General features: G+C 44.9%; 1 protein-coding gene across 2 annotated transcripts in view; it reads right to left on the reverse strand.

Annotated features, from left to right (window-relative positions):
• The window catches only part of LOC138963298 (dystrophin-like), a 411,116-nt gene that overhangs the window by 54,581 nt on the left and 339,481 nt on the right, over window positions 1-17,054 (reverse strand). For both annotated transcript variants that reach the window (XM_070335362.1, XM_070335361.1), the window contains exons 45-49: window positions 10,102-10,271; window positions 6,482-6,638; window positions 5,188-5,314; window positions 2,961-3,112; window positions 2,365-2,499 (exon numbers count right to left, since the gene is read on the reverse strand). In XM_070335362.1, coding sequence (XP_070191463.1) covers window positions 2,365-2,499; window positions 2,961-3,112; window positions 5,188-5,314; window positions 6,482-6,638; window positions 10,102-10,271 — 741 coding nt within the window. The remainder of the gene's footprint in view (window positions 1-2,364; window positions 2,500-2,960; window positions 3,113-5,187; window positions 5,315-6,481; window positions 6,639-10,101; window positions 10,272-17,054) is intronic.

Raw genomic sequence — 17,054 nt, forward strand, 5'->3', positions numbered from 1 at the left:
ATCTCATACACACAGTGAAATCACAGTCTCTGGTAGTGACTTTAACGATCTCATGTATACAGTGAAATCACAGTCTCTGGTAGTGACTTTAACGATCTCATACACACAGTGAAATCACAGTCTCTGGTAGTGACTTTAATGATCTCATACACACAGTGAAATCACAGTCTCTGGTAGTGACTTTAACGATCTCATGCACACAGTGAAATCACAGTCTCTGGTAGTGACTTTAACGATCTCATGCACACAGTGAAATCACAGTCTCTGGTAGTGACTTTAACGATCTCATGCACACAGTGAAATCACAGTCTCTGGTAGTGACTTTAACGATCTCATACACACAGTGAAATCACAGTCTCTGGTAGTGACTTTAACGATCTCATACACACACAGTGAAATCACAGTCTCTGGTAGTGACTTTAACGATCTCATACACACAGTGAAATCACAGTCTCTGGTAGTGACTTTAACGATCTCATACACACAGTGAAATCACAGTCTCTGGTAGTAACTTTAACGATCTCATACACACAGTGAAATCACAGTCTCTGGTAGTAACTTTAACCATCTCATACACACAGTGAAATCACAGTCTCTGGTAGTGACTTTAATGATCTCATGCACACAGTGAATCTCAGTCTTGTAGTATTGTCAACTGTGCCGCCACCCAGATCGACTCTCCTAACTGACCACTTTCTCACTTCCCCTTGGTCTGGTATCATTAGTAAAAACAAGAAGAGCAAACGCTCGATCGAGTCACTTTCGCAGTTCTGAATATTATATGAGGCATCAGATGGACAGGAAGAAATTGCTATTCACAACACAATGAGTCACGTTCACATAAAATTTGAGCCCGGTCACTTTTATAGTTTCCGAGAAAAGCCCAACGTTAAGTTGTGTGTTGCCGAACAGAAAAGGCTAGTTATCTCCCTTGTTTTTCTGATAACGTTCGTAAAAGGCTACAGATGTAAATACTATGATGTAAAGAATAATCCTACAAAGTTTCAATCACATCCGATGAACTTTGTCAAAGATATAAAATGTCTAATTTTTCCTTTGACGCTGACCTGTGACCTTGAAAAAGGTCAAAGGTCAACGAAACCATCGTTAAAGTGTAGAGGTCATTGGAGGTCACGACTAAACAAAATATGAGCCCGATCGCTTTGATAGTTTCCGAGAAAAGATATAAAATGTCTAATTTTTCCTTTGACGCTGACCTGTGACCTTGAAAAAGGTCAAAGGTCAACGAAACCATCGTTAAAGTGTAGAGGTCATTGGAGGTCACGAATAAACAAAATATGAGCCCGATCGCTTTGATAGTTTCGAGAAAAGTCCAACGTTAAGGTGGTGTCTACGGACGGCCGGCCGGACGGCCGGCCGGCCGGCCGGACAGACTAACACTGACCGATTACATAGTCACTTTTTCTCAAGTGACTCAATAAGAGTACATCATGCGCCCAGCACCCTTACTTTGCCTTATGCTAATCAGTTTCACTCTGTACCAAGCTCTGGTACGGTATGCTGCTTTTCCTTTTCGCTCTTTAATTACCATGAATTAACCTATAGAATTTATATTCGTCAGATGTTCTATTGATGTGGCTGAGAGTTTGAACCTATATGCTTTAGCCTCCGAATACCAATATCATCATAAACAACAAACATCATATTATTACAAGTGTCTGCATGGTAGTGTTTTTAGCGATCTCATGTACACAGTAAAGTTCGGTAACGGTGTTACTGAAATTAACATAATTTCATTATTGACTCAGCAGAGGCATGCAAATATTGAAACTTCATAAATATCTTGAACAATCTCACCAGTCACAAGTTAAGATGAAGAAGTGGCAAAGCATCGTTTTTGCTGTAAATTTCTCCTAACAATGATGATGTCATCAGATGTTTCACAGCTGCCCATGTTACAGTTCTTCATAAGACAGTATCAACACTTGAAGGGAAGCAACTCTTCTTTTCACAGTCACCAAGAATCCACAGCAACATTCTAAATATTAGCTTCATTCATTCATAGAATGACTTGCTGTGGATGCTGGGTGACTGTGACAAGAAGAGTTGCTTCACTAGAGGAAATAATCAGAATGTTTAGCAAACTTCAACACAAAAAGAAAACACAAGAGAAACCAGTTGTGGTCAATTCTGTCTCAAATTTCCGGCAGCCTAGCTGTCGCTGACTTATTCAGGATGGTAATGACGGCACGTGATGTACAGTGTATTGTCATGATGGATTTACCAAACTGTCAGAATTGCAGCTTTCAGACTTGGCCACATATGCATACCAACACAACAGACACACAGCAGGCCAGTTCAAAGTCTCCTTGCTAAGCTGTCAACAGCATTCAGCACACGCACCTTGGTGACATCAATCTCTCCCTGCAGTTCTTTGATGAGGATGTCGCCCACTTGTTGCCATGACACTTTCTCCCTCTCCGCCGTCGTCAACCTCTGGTCAAGGTCATCCATTGCTTCGTGGAACAAGGTCATTCTCTGTCAAACAAACAGGATGATAACATTAGATCAAAACTCACAAACTGGAACATGGTTTGAGGGAGCCGATCTAATTTGATTGAAAGCGTAATATAACACTCATCCATTTCAATGAAATGTATTTATAAACAGTTTCTGTGTTGTACACGCGTAGCCATGCAGGAACATGTTCACTGATAAACATAAGAAAGCCAGAAACATATCCAGTTGTTAAATAAAAGCCATATTTCGAAAATTAAAGTTCAGCTCAAAAACAGGACCAGTTTATTCCTATATAAACTCTAGTTCTACTATGAATGCTAACTTCATGTCCTAAATTCACCAGAATTAATCACAAATTTATTACATCGAACAATGTATAGAGAAAGAAAAAAACGATGTAGAGAAAAACAAACAAATGATGTACAGAGAGAAAAATGAAAGAATATAGACAGAAAAACCAACAAATGAAAGCTACTGACCTCGAGCACCTCGTCCAGCCTGCCCTGCCAGTGTCCGGTGTGGACGTTGAGGTCAGTCCACCGCTTGTCCAGCTGGGTCACCTGCTGACTGATCTTGCTGATCAGCTGTTGGGCGTCCTTCTCCGATGACCCCTCGCCCCCACTCGCCTCGTCTGGGGTTGCAAACAAACACTCCTCACTTACAGTTATCACAATGAGTGCCAGTACACACCTGTCATTTGCAACAAAGCTATAATTCATCAAAAGAAATGAAACATTATTGTTCAGAACTCATCTCAAGAGTGACAGATTTCAGTATGCCAACTTACAAGCCAGGAGAACTATACGTGGAGCTAGCAGAATGACATCCAGTCCACCACAATATTCATCACAGACTGACAAATTTATGACAGTGACAGACTTCAGAGCTCCTATCCCAGACAGAGCATACAATGGTGGAGGTACCAGCATCAGTAGTTTAACGTTGACTTCTGTAACCACTCAAATTAAGGATTCAGTGATTTTATCACTTAAGCTGTAGCGTATAAGTTGAAAAGTCCACTCAATTTAAATTCAGGAGTCTTCATGGTCTATTTCACTTTTGCTCTCACAAAGTATCACATCATATTTTCCTAGTGCTTCAGACAAGAAACGTCAAGCGTGAAATAGGATCGATCATCCTTGAGTCACAGGCTTTGAAGAGCCAAAACCACAAATGTTCACATGAACAAATTAATTATTCATGTAATTGTGCTGATTGCCCCTTAATCCTACAAACATTCACCGACTGCATTACAATTCCCACCAGGGACTTCTGTGGCAATAATCTTTTCATCTGTGGTTTTGATATCTTGTAATCAAAATGTACATAACTTTAGCATTCCAATAATGGAAAAATATTTGGCAAAAAATAATGATCATCAATACTGATACATATATACCATGGCAGGTACAACAAGTCCACTTTCCATGATATCTGATCCATAAACGCAAATCTATAAATACACATTCAGAGATTTACCCACCATCACAAACACAGTCTTTCTAACTGCCAAGCATATAAACTAAAAGACTTTTAGAAGTCTGCAAATCAATCCACAGAAGAACATAATAACGCTCCAGTACAACTTCCTTAAACACTGAGACACAAGTTCTCGAGTCTTTGTCCAAGATGGCACACTCATTAATACACCGCGATATATATTTTGAGCTGCAGCGGTTTGCCAGATCAGGAAGCCACCTGGTTACCTTGATTCACACCTGTTGCCCTTATGGCTGTATGGCATCTTATCAACATTCCTTCTGACATGCCAACACACACTGCAAGCACGCACAACACACATAAACACAGAGGTGCAAGCACATCTTTCTCTCTCTCTCCCCCACACACACACAGACAGACAGACAGACAGACAGACATGCAGACAGACAGACATGCAGACAAACAGACACAAACAGACACACTGACAGACACACATACAGACAGACAGACACACATACAAACAAACAAACAGACACACAGACAAACAGACAGACAGACACACAGACAGACAGACACACACACACACAGTTTTACAAACGGACAGACAGACAGACAGACAGACACACACACAGACAAACAGACACACAGACAGACACACAGACAGACAGACAGACAGACAGACATGCAGACAGACAGACATGCAGACAAACAGACACAAACAGACACACTGACAGACACACATACAGACAGACAGACACAGACAGACACACAAACAACCCAAACTCACCTGTGGCAGCTGTCACCACTATTGGCAGACAGATGGACAGACACTCCGACAGATGGACAGACACTCCGACAGATGGACAGACACTCCGACAGATGGACAGACACTCCGACAGGCAGACAGATGGACAGACACTCCGACAGGATACATGTGCACACAGACAAACAAACAAACACAGACAGACAGATTTCCATAGTTACTACAAACACACCTGTGGCAGTGTCAGCGCTATCAGCAGACAGAGATAAAAGCGGACACTGCTGTCAGACAGACAGACAGACAGACAGACAGACAGGACAAATGGATAGACAGACAGACAGACAGACAGGACAAATGGATAGACAGACAGACAAATGTTCACACCTGTGGCAGTGTCAGCGCTATCAGCAGACAGAGATAAAAGCGGACACTGCTGTCAGACAGACAGACAGACAGACAGACAGACAGGACAAATGGATAGACAGACAGACAAATGTTCACACCTGTGGCAGTGTCGGGGCTATCGCCAGACAGACGGTGGTGGCCAGCTTCCTCCCTGAGATAGAAGCGACCGGCCTCCAGACATTGCTCTACCAGCGGCCGCTTGACGTTCAGCTGGCTCTGTAGATGCTGCACACAACACAACAACGCAATCTTCAGTCATCAAGTTACATAGAAATGAATGCTTAATTCAGAGCAGGAAAGTCAATCTACAGATTATTTTGCCCCGAGTCCATTATATTCAGATGCCACTTGAACATTGTTAAGGCAATTACGTGGTTTGCATGACCCTGCCCACGAGACTTGGGCTTAATTAACAATGATTAAAATTCAAATTAAATTCAAGTTGGTACAAAAATTGATAAAGTGGAACCCCCCTTTTAACACCTAAACAAATCTGAGAAAATCAAATCTTAAAAAGGAGGGCCAGATCTTAAAATGGGGGTACATTGACACAGCTGGTTTTGAACAGTCTTAGAAAACAAGGTCTTAAAAGGCAGTGAGTCTTAAAAGGGGGGGTCTGTACCATCAGTGGCCACAGAGACCAACACACACAGAGGCAGACACACATGATTACCCTTCTGGGTCACACTGACATCTAACTCACAAAAGCAAAGTGCAACAAACTTGAACTCAATCTCATGTGAAGCTCAAACTATTCCCCCTTCCTCGCTCTTTCTAAGGGTGGCTGTAATCACATTTTGTCCATGAAATATTTGTCTGGAAGACCGCTATTTCCCACAGGACCCAATGATAGACAAGCCCCTAATATCATCCTTATTTTCCAATGCAGGAAAGTCAAAATGCCAAGGGAGACAATTCTGTGCTTCTTTATCACTGTTGTGAGGCAGACTACAGTAATCCCCCTTGAATCATCTGTTCTTTGCTGGTAGTGCCAGCCTGACCGACAGTACTTGTCATTTTTATGCGAGTGTTATGGAGTGCACAGACATAATTGCTTCGGCACATTAACATTCACAGCTAATGTCGAATCTGCCAGCTTTTATTTGATGACAGATTCAAATGCATCCAAATTGACTCGTATATCTCAGACAATTTAGGGCTAGCTCTTTGAAATGCAGGTTTTAATTCAACAGTAATATTTTTCTTAACTGACAATTTATCCAGAAACAGCCATGTGGAAGTGACATCACACATTTTGAGATTCGTTCAGTGAGACAGCGAATGTGACAAGGGGCTATACAGGGAGACTGCTAAACCCAATCCAACCCCCACAACTGACACCTCACTAAAGTCATGAAACATAGGTGGTACAAATTGAGAGTGCTGGCATACCCTGTTTTCGTTGGACTGTCGCGTGACGCTGGCGAGGTCGCCACCCACCGGCTGTTGCTGCTGTAGTTCCTGCTGTCGCTGCGTCACCCAGCCCATCAGCGTCTGTAGCGTTCGCAGCAAGTGCTGCCACTGCTCGGCACTCGTCTCCAGCCGACCTCTGTCAGTTGACACACAGCGTAACAATGAAATACATTGCACAGTTATCAATCTCCACTCGTCTCCAGCCGACCTCTGTCAGTTGGGACACAGCGTGACAATGAAATACATTGCACAATTATCAATCTCCAATTATGTATGTCAATGTTCCTGTCAGCATCAAAGTTTCAATCTTGTGGATGTACACCCTTTCCTCGAATGCATGCATACAATTAGACATTCCCTTGTGATTTAGATTTTCATGGCTTGTCTTCATTTTAGTAAATATTTTTCAAAGACATGATTTTGCAAAGAATATGCCTATCTACATGTACGTACACAACAGGTCAATTGGTTGTGCAAGAGAATGGTTGAGAGAGCTTGAAGAAGAGGCATAAAGAAGACAGGGTCGAGAGTAAGAGACACAAGATCAAAAGAGAAGGGGGACTGAAAGAGGGAGAACACCTAGAAGCAGTCACTAGAAGCAGTCACTTGAAGCAGTCACTAGAAGCAGTCACTAGAAGCAGTCACTAGAAGCAGTCACTAGAAGCAGTCACTAGAAGCAGTCACTAGAAGCAGTCACTAGAAGCAGTCACTAGAAGCAGTGCATGAAGCAGTCACTAGAAGCAGTCACTAGAAGCAGTCACTTGAAGCAGTCACTAGAAGCAGTCACTAGAAGCAGTCACTAGAAGCAGTCACTAGAAGCAGTCACTAGAAGCAGTCACTAGAAGCCGTCACTAGAAGCAGTCACTAGAAGCAGTCACTTGAAGCAGTCACTAGAAGCAGTCACTAGAAGCAGTGCATGAAGCAGTCACTAGAAGCAGTCACTAGAAGCAGTCACTTGAAGCAGTCACTAGAAGCAGTGCATGAAGCAGTCACTAGAAGCAGTCACTAGAAGCAGTCACTTGAAGCAGTCACTAGAAGCAGTCACTAGAAGCAGTCACTTGAAGCAGTCACTAGAAGCAGTCACTAGAAGCAGTCACTTGAAGCAGTCACTAGAAGCAGTCACTAGAAGCAGTCACTAGAAGCAGTCAATTGAAGCAGTCACTAGAAGCAGTCACTAGAAGCAGTCACTAGAAGCAGTCACTAGAAGCAGTCACTAGAAGCAGTCACTAGAAGCAGTCACTTGAAGCAGTCACTAGAAGCAGTCACTAGAAGCAGTCACTAGAAGCAGTCACTAGAAGCAGTCACTAGAAGCAGTCACTAGAAGCAGTCACTAGAAGCAGTCACTAGAAGCAGTCACTAGAAGCAGTCACTAGAAGCAGTCACTAGAAGCAGTCACTAGAAGCAGTCACTAGAAGCAGTCACTAGAAGCAGTCACTTGAAGCAGTCACTAGAAGCAGTCACTAGAAGCAGTCACTAGAAGCAGTCACTAGAAGCAGTCACTAGAAGCAGTGCATGAAGCAGTCACTAGAAGCAGTCACTAGAAGCAGTCACTAGAAGCAGTCACTAGAAGCAGTGCATGAAGCAGTCACTAGAAGCAGTCACTAGAAGCAGTCACTTGAAGCAGTCACTAGAAGCAGTCACTAGAAGCAGTCACTAGAAGCAGTCACTAGAAGCAGTCACTAGAAGCAGTCACTAGAAGCAGTGCATGAAGCAGTCACTAGAAGCAGTCACTAGAAGCAGTCACTAGAAGCAGTCACTAGAAGCAGTGCATGAAGCAGTCACTAGAAGCAGTCACTAGAAGCAGTCACTAGAAGCAGTCACTAGAAGCAGTCACTAGAAGCAGTCACTAGAAGCAGTCACTAGAAGCAGTCACTAGAAGCAGTCACTAGAAGCAGTGCATGAAGCAGTCACTAGAAGCAGTCACTAGAAGCAGTCACTAGAAGCAGTCACTAGAAGCAGTCACTAGAAGCAGTCACTAGAAGCAGTCACTTGAAGCAGTCACTAGAAGCAGTGCATGAAGCAGTCACTAGAAGCAGTCACTAGAAGCAGTCACTAGAAGCAGTCACTTGAAGCAGTCACTAGAAGCAGTCACTAGAAGCAGTGCATGAAGCAGTCACTAGAAGCAGTCACTAGAAGCAGTCACTAGAAGCAGTCACTAGAAGCAGTCACTAGAAGCAGTCACTAGAAGCAGTCACTTGAAGCAGTCACTAGAAGCAGTCACTAGAAGCAGTGCATGAAGCAGTCACTAGAAGCAGTCACTAGAAGCAGTCACTAGAAGCAGTCACTAGAAGCAGTCACTAGAAGCAGTCACTAGAAGCAGTCACTTGAAGCAGTCACTAGAAGCAGTGCATGAAGCAGTCACTAGAAGCAGTCACTAGAAGCAGTCACTAGAAGCAGTCACTAGAAGCAGTCACTAGAAGCAGTCACTAGAAGCAGTCACTTGAAGCAGTCACTAGAAGCAGTCACTAGAAGCAGTCACTAGACGCCGTCACTAGAAGCAGTCACTAGAAGCCGTCACTAGAAGCCGTCACTAGAAGCAGTCACTAGAAGCAGTCACTAGAAGCAGTCACTAGAAGCAGTCACTAGAAGCCGTCACTAGAAGCCGTCACTAGAAGCCGTCACTAGAAGCCGTCACTAGAAGCAGTCACTAGAAGCAGTCACTAGAAGCAGTCACTAGAAGCAGTCACTAGAAGCAGTCACTAGAAGCAGTCACTAGAAGCAGTCACCAGAAGCAGTCACAAGAAGCAGTCACTAGAAGCAGTCACTAGAAGCAGTGCATGAAGCAGTCACTAGAAGCAGTCACTAGAAGCAGTCACTAGAAGCAGTCACTAGAAGCAGTCACTAGAAGCAGTCACTTGAAGCAGTCACTAGAAGCAGTCACTAGAAGCAGTCACTAGAAGCAGTCACTAGAAGCAGTCACTAGAAGCCGTCACTAGAAGCCGTCACTAGAAGCCGTCACTAGAAGCAGTCACTAGAAGCAGTCACTAGAAGCAGTCACTAGAAGCAGTCACTAGAAGCAGTCACTAGAAGCAGTCACTAGAAGCCGTCACTAGAAGCCGTCACTAGAAGCCGTCACTAGAAGCAGTCACTAGAAGCAGTCACTAGAAGCAGTCACTAGAAGCCGTCACTAGAAGCCGTCACTAGAAGCCGTCACTAGAAGCCGTCACTAGAAGCAGTCACTAGAAGCAGTCACTAGAAGCAGTCACTAGAAGCAGTCACTAGAAGCCGTCACTAGAAGCCGTCACTAGAAGCCGTCACTAGAAGCCGTCACTAGAAGCCGTCACTAGAAGCCGTCACTAGAAGCCGTCACTAGAAGCCGTCACTAGAAGCAGTCACTAGAAGCAGTCACTAGAAGCAGTCACTAGAAGCAGTCACTAGAAGCAGTCACTAGAAGCAGTCACTAGAAGCAGTCACTAGAAGCAGTCACTAGAAGCAGTCACTAGAAGCAGTCACTAGAAGCAGTCACTAGAAGCAGTCACTAGAAGCAGTCACTAGAAGCAGTCACTAGAAGCAGTGCATGAAGCAGTCACTGTGAAAGCGATTGTAACACCGACCCAAAGGAGCAGAAGTTATCCACACACAGAGACAGCGTCCTTTACCTGATCTCCATGGACTTGGTCATGAGGTGCAGCCATCGTCGGTTCATCTCCTCCAGCCGACTCTGCAGTTTCTGAGCGTCAGGGGCGCCCATGGTGGGGACCAACTGGTTGCCGGTGGACGTCAGGGAGTCGTACACACCTTGTTGCGCCTCCACTTCCGCCTGCAAGTCCTGAAACACAGAGAGGAGGGGACTGGTCAGTGGACTGAAACACAGAGAGGAGGGGACTGGTCAGTGGACTGAAACACAGAGAGGAGGGGACTGGTTAGTGGACTGAATAGGATACCTTCATTCAAGGTGGCAAGGATACTTTGGGAAATCAAATCCTGCAGTTGTGTCTCCCTTTCAGTGACCTTTGGAAAGGACAAAACCCTGAAGAGTTAGTTCAAAGAAGACGGTATGACATCAGCGAGTTGTATACACCTTGTTGTGCCTCCACTGCAGAGGCGAACCGTTAGAGAGAGGAGGCGAACGGTTAGAGAGAGGAGGCGAACGGTTAGAGAGAGGAGGCGAACGGTTAGAGAGAGGAGGCGAACGGTTAGAGAGAGTGATGAAATGCCGAACGGTTAGAGAGACTGATGAAATGCTTTCACATAAGGTCATGCATACTCTTGCTGATGATAATTTGAAGTGCAGTAATATAATGTCTCCCTTTCCTTGGCCTTTGAGAAAGAAGAAAGTGAGGCAGTTAATTCAAATTGCATGGTCTGATGGGCCAGGTCACAGATTGTTCAGTGTACTTAATTTCCCAACAAGCAAGACAGCAAGTTGTGCAGCCAAATATTACGGAAATTCAACTGCAGTGACTGCCAGAACACATTTTGCAGAATGGAGTACACATGGTTGAGAAAAAAAAATCAAAAACAACAAAAACAAGCGGGAAAATGGAGAAAAATATAGAATGAAGAAAAAGGACGGTAACACAAAAAGGTGACACAGAGAACAAAGTCTAGAACAATCAAAATCTGATTCAAATAGCACACAACCCATACCAGAGCTTTGTGAGTACAGTTTTAGCAACACTTGTTCTTTCTAGGACAAGATGGCAAAACCAAAATGGCCTCTCACCCCTCTCCATTACAACCTGAAAAGGGGACGATCACCATGCCGTGACAAATGCCTTTCTGGGTCTGACGAATGCGTCTCTAACTTGGGGAATCATTTCCGTGCATGCTTGTCTGAGCATCACGGACAGAAGATATCACTTCATGTTGTGATTTATGTCTGTTTTGTTCCAGTGCTTGAAACACACGTGATGAACTGTTTTTATTACTATCTCTTCATGCAAGGATAACAAGTCACGTGATTACTGGGCTGATGAGGTCATGACTTCAGGCGTTGAAGGTTGCCCAACTCAGATAAATGGAGAAGGGGAATTAAAAGGAGGAGACGAGGGAGGGAGGGAGGGAGAGAGAGATAGAGGGAGAGAGAGAGAGAGATAGAGATAGAGATAGAGATAGAGAGAGAGAGAGAGAGAGAGAGAGAGAGAGAGGGAGAGGGAGAGAGAGAGAGAGAGAGAGAGAGAGAGAGAGAGAGAGAGAGAGAGAGAGAGAGAGAGAGAGAGTCCCTTAAGGATCCGCGCTATCATGTCACACAGCTAAAATGCCAAACATCAGAAGACATCAAGCCATAACATTGAAACCGAGCCATCACAGAGACTGTTGCCCTGTGTCCCCCTGACCAGTCATTTCTGGACCACCAGGCTGACCATAAAACACGATGTAAAACCCTGGCTAAAAACCGGGCACTCAGTTGCGCAGACAACTCTGTTCGTGTGTTGCACGAGCAATATAATGCCTTTTGGTTCTTGGCCATTGGAAATCTCTCTATCTCTTTTTTTGTTCGCCCTCATTTTTGTGTTAATAATTCAGTCAGTCCCCCGCCCCCCTCAGTTTGTAAAGATGGGTCTGCTGTCCAAGTACAATATAAACCGTTCAATGTAAAAGTCTTGCAAAAAACTATAAAACGATGGAAACTGTTGCAAAACAATAATTGCACCCCGAACACACTTTTTTTTCTCAACACGTGAGAATGTGAGCGAACCACTTCTGCTGAGAATAGAACTGAACAAGCAAAGGGCGTGTGGATGTGTAGGAAAGGTGTGTGTGTGTGTGTGGGGGGGGGGGGGGGTACGTGAGGGAGACGGGGTGCGAAGCAATTAGCGAGTGATGCGCCATCACGTTTCCAGGGGGAGGTAACCCGGCAGACATCTTGCTCTTCAGGCTGATCGATGGCAACCTGCTGCATGCCTTCTAGTTTTTCTTCCCTTTTTTCAGCCCCCCCCCCCCCCTCCCTCCCCCCAACCCCAACTACAAGCGCTTGGCACTCACGAAAACTATTGTCTGTCGGGTATCTTTTTTGTGTGGTTGCGATCGTCCCACATCTCAGGCTGTTACATGTGACAAGAGCATCAATCGTCCCACATCTCAGGCTGTTACATGTGACAAGAGCATCAATCGTCCCACATCTCAGGCTTTTACATGTGACAAGAGCATCAATCGTCCCACATCTCAGGCTGTTACATGTGACAAGAGCATCAATCCACTTCCACTTTTTCTAAGCATCGGGAAACGTTTTGTTTTGTGATAAAAATATGGGATTGTGAAAAGTTGATGAATTGAAGTGGTGAGCTTCACAGTTCTACAAGCGACGCGAGTCCCTTGGGGACAATCATTGAATGGAGAATGCACAGGCACCGAGACACCGAGGGACGGTGAGTGATCACGCCGCGATTCGTCAAAATGAGTCAAACCACAACGTGAAGGCGAGACAATTCCTAGACAACCAGAGACACGTCCATCCAACGTTTCACTATACTGAACAGTCCTAGACAACCAGAGACACGTCCATCCAACGTTTCACTATACTGAACAGTCCTAGACAACCAGAGACACGTCCATCCAACGTTTCACTATACTGAACAGTCCTAGACAACCAGAGACACGTCCATCCAACGTTTCACTATACTGAACAGTCCTAGACAACCAGAGACACGTCCATCCAACGTTTCACTATACTGAACAGTCGCAACTATCCCTCTCTTGGTGAAAAGGTTCTGATGCGCGAAGACGGGGATGGCACGCAAGTCTTACATTGGTCGTGTAGTGCACGCTTGGGACGCACCGCCAGAAAGTGACTGAATAGAGACATTACAGGCAGGCATCCAGACAGACAAGTATAAATCGACCTGCAGACATGCACAGAAACATCTACATATATCTCTCACCATCTACACAAACGTTGATTGACACAGTTGTAAAAAAAAAGAGAAAGAGAGAGAATTTCTACAAGCTTATGATTTACTTTACTTGCAGCCCCAAAGCGGCCGATCCTGAACCATTGTGTCAACAGTACGCATAGTTGAGACTGTAGGGACGCAATGTGTGAACAGTACGCATAGTTGAGACTGTAGGGACGCAATGTGTGAACAGTACGCATAGTTGAGACTGTAGGGACGCAATGTGTGAACAGTACACATAGTTGAGACTGTAGGGACGCAATGTGTGAACAGTACGCATAGTTGAGACTGTAGGGACACAATGTGTGAACAGTACGCATAGTTGAGACTGTAGGGACGCAATGTGTGAACAGTACACATAGTTGAGACTGTAGGGACGCAATGTGTGAACAGTACACATAGTTGAGACTGTAGGGACGCAATGTGTGAACAGTACACATAGTTGAGACTGTAGGGACACAATGTGTGAACAGTACGCATAGTTGAGACTGTAGGGACGCAATGTGTGAACAGTACGCATAGTTGAGACTGTAGGGACACAATGTGTGAACAGTACGCATAGTTGAGACTGTAGGGACGCAATGTGTCAACAGTACGCATAGTTGAGACTGTAGGGACGCAATGTGTCAACAGTACGCATAGTTGAGACTGTAGTGACGCAATGTGTGAACAGTACGCATAGTTGAGACTGTAGGGACGCAATGTGTCAACAGTACGCATAGTTGAGACTGTAGGGACGCAATGTGTCAACAGTACACATAGTTGAGACTGTATGGACACAATGTGTCAACAGTACGCATAGTTGAGACTGTATGGACACAATGTGTCAACAGTACGCATAGTTGAGACTGTATGGACACAATGTGTGAACAGTACGCATAGTTGAGACTGTAGGGACGCAATGTGTGAACAGTACGCATAGTTGAGACTGTAGGGACGCAATGTGTCAACAGTACGCATAGTTGAGACTGTAGGGATGCAATGTGTCAACAGTACGCATAGTTGAGACTGTAGGGACACAATGTGTCAACAGTACGCATAGTTGAGACTGTAGGGACACAATGTGTGAACAGTGCGCATAGTTGAGACTGTAGGGACACAGTGTGTGAACAGTACGCATAGTTGAGACTGTAGGGACACAATGTGTGAACAGTACGCATAGTTGAGACTGTAGGGACGCAATGTGTCAACAGTACGCATAGTTGAGACTGTAGGGACACAATGTGTGAACAGTACGCATAGTTGAGACTGTAGGGACGCAATGTGTCAACAGTACGCATAGTTGAGACTGTAGGGACACAATGTGTGAACAGTACGCATAGTTGAGACTGTAGGGACACAATGTGTCAACAGTACGCATAGTTGAGACTGTAGGGACGCAATGTGTCAACAGTACGCATAGTTGAGACTGTAGGGACGCAATGTGTGAACAGTACACATAGTTGAGACTGTAGGGACACAATGTGTGAACAGTACGCATAGTTGAGACTGTAGGGACGCAATGTGTCAACAGTACGCATAGTTGAGACTGTAGGGACACAATGTGTGAACAGTACGCATAGTTGAGACTGTAGGGACGCAATGTGTGAACAGTACGCATAGTTGAGACTGTAGGGACACAATGTGTGAACAGTACGCATAGTTGAGACTGTAGGGACACAATGTGTGAACAGTACGCATAGTTGAGACTGTAGGGACGCAATGTGTCAACAGTACGCATAGTTGAGACTGTAGGGACGCAATGTGTCAACAGTACGCATAGTTGAGACTGTAGGGACGCAATGTGTCAACAGTACACATAGTTGAGACTGTAGGGACGCAATGTGTCAACAGTACGCATAGTTGAGACTGTAGGGACGCAATGTGTCAACAGTACGCATAGTTGAGACTGTAGGGACGCAATGTGTGAACAGTACGCATAGTTGAGACTGTAGGGACACAATGTGTCAACAGTACGCATAGTTGAGACTGTAGGGACGCAATGTGTCAACAGTACGCATAGTTGAGACTGTAGGGACACAATGTGTGAACAGTACGCATAGTTGAGACTGTAGGGACGCAATGTGTGAACAGTACGCATAGTTGAGACTGTAGGGACACAATGTGTGAACAGTACACATAGTTGAGACTGTAGGGACACAATGTGTGAACAGTACGCATAGTTGAGACTGTAGGGACACAATGTGTGAACAGTACACATAGTTGAGACTGTAGGGACGCAATGTGTCAACAGTACACATAGTTGAGACTGTAGGGACGCAATGTGTGAACAGTACGCATAGTTGAGACTGTAGGGACACAATGTGTCAACAGTACACATAGTTGAGACTGTAGGGACACAATGTGTCAACAGTACGCATAGTTGAGACTGTAGGGACACAATGTGTGAACAGTACACATAGTTGAGACTGTAGGGACGCAATGTGTCAACAGTACGCATAGTTGAGACTGTAGGGACACAATGTGTGAACAGTACACATAGTTGAGACTGTAGGGACACAATGTGTCAACAGTACACATAGTTGAGACTGTAGGGACACAATGTGTCAACAGTACGCATAGTTGAGACTGTAGGGACACAATGTGTGAACAGTACACATAGTTGAGACTGTAGGGACGCAATGTGTCAACAGTACGCATAGTTGAGACTGTAGGGACACAGTGTGTGAACAGTACGCATAGTTGAGACTGTATGGACGCAATGTGTCAACAGTACGCATAGTTGAGACTGTAGGGACACAGTGTGTGAACAGTACGCATAGTTGAGACGGTAGTGTCTGGGACACCTTTTTGCAAGCGCTCCCTAAAGAAGTAAACCCAATCTGTGACTGGCAGAGGAAACATAAATCCAATTGGTCCGGACCACCCTAGTCTGCCCGTCGAGACAGCGACACCGTGAAGTGTCGGGGGGGGGGGGGGGGGGAGAAAAAGTGAGAGAGAGAGAGAGAGAGCGTGTGTATGTGGGGGAGGGGAGAGAGCGTGTGTGTGTGTGTGAGAGAGAGAGAGAGAGAGAGAGAGAGAGAGAGAGAGAGAATGAATGAAAATGCCAAGCCTCTAGATCTTTCATGAGACCACACCCAGTTTCACCATCAATTCTCTGCTTCATTCTCCTCACGAATGACCCAAAGCCAGCCAGGACTTAGTTCCGCTTGGTGTAAGATGGCGGGTAATTGCAGACATCTACACACCAAAATAGCAGCACAGCAAAAAACAGAGACAGGTGCAAAATCCTACAGGGAGCTGTGAAAAAGCCTTTCACACCTAACCCAATTACTGAGCTTGGAATCATTTTCACCGCATTACCTATCATCTGAATCCTATTAGCACCGTCACCTAATTTTCCGTTTCTTTTGATAGATGGAGGTGGGGGGGGGGGGGGGGGGGGGGCGCATTGGATTTCATCCAACACAAGTATGTGGTCTGTTTTGTTTGTTTTCACCGATTTCAAATCAAAATGTGTGTGTGTGTGTGTGTGTGTGTGTGTGTGTGTGTGTGTGTGTGTGTGTGTGTGTGTGTGTGTTGGCGTGTTTTTGTTGTTGTATCTGCTGGTGTATATGTGCGTGTTGGTGTGTGTGTGTGTGTGTGTGTGTGTGTGTGTGTGTGTGTGTGTGTGTGTGTGTGTGTGTGTGTGTGTGTGTGTTGGCGTGTTTTTGTTGTTGTATCTGCTGGTGTATATGTGCGTGTTGGTGTGTGTGTGTGTGTGTGTGTGTGTTGGT

The sequence above is a fragment of the Littorina saxatilis genome, linkage group LG3, assembly GCF_037325665.1.
Source record: "Littorina saxatilis isolate snail1 linkage group LG3, US_GU_Lsax_2.0, whole genome shotgun sequence".
Lineage (NCBI taxonomy): Eukaryota > Metazoa > Mollusca > Gastropoda > Littorinimorpha > Littorinidae > Littorina > Littorina saxatilis.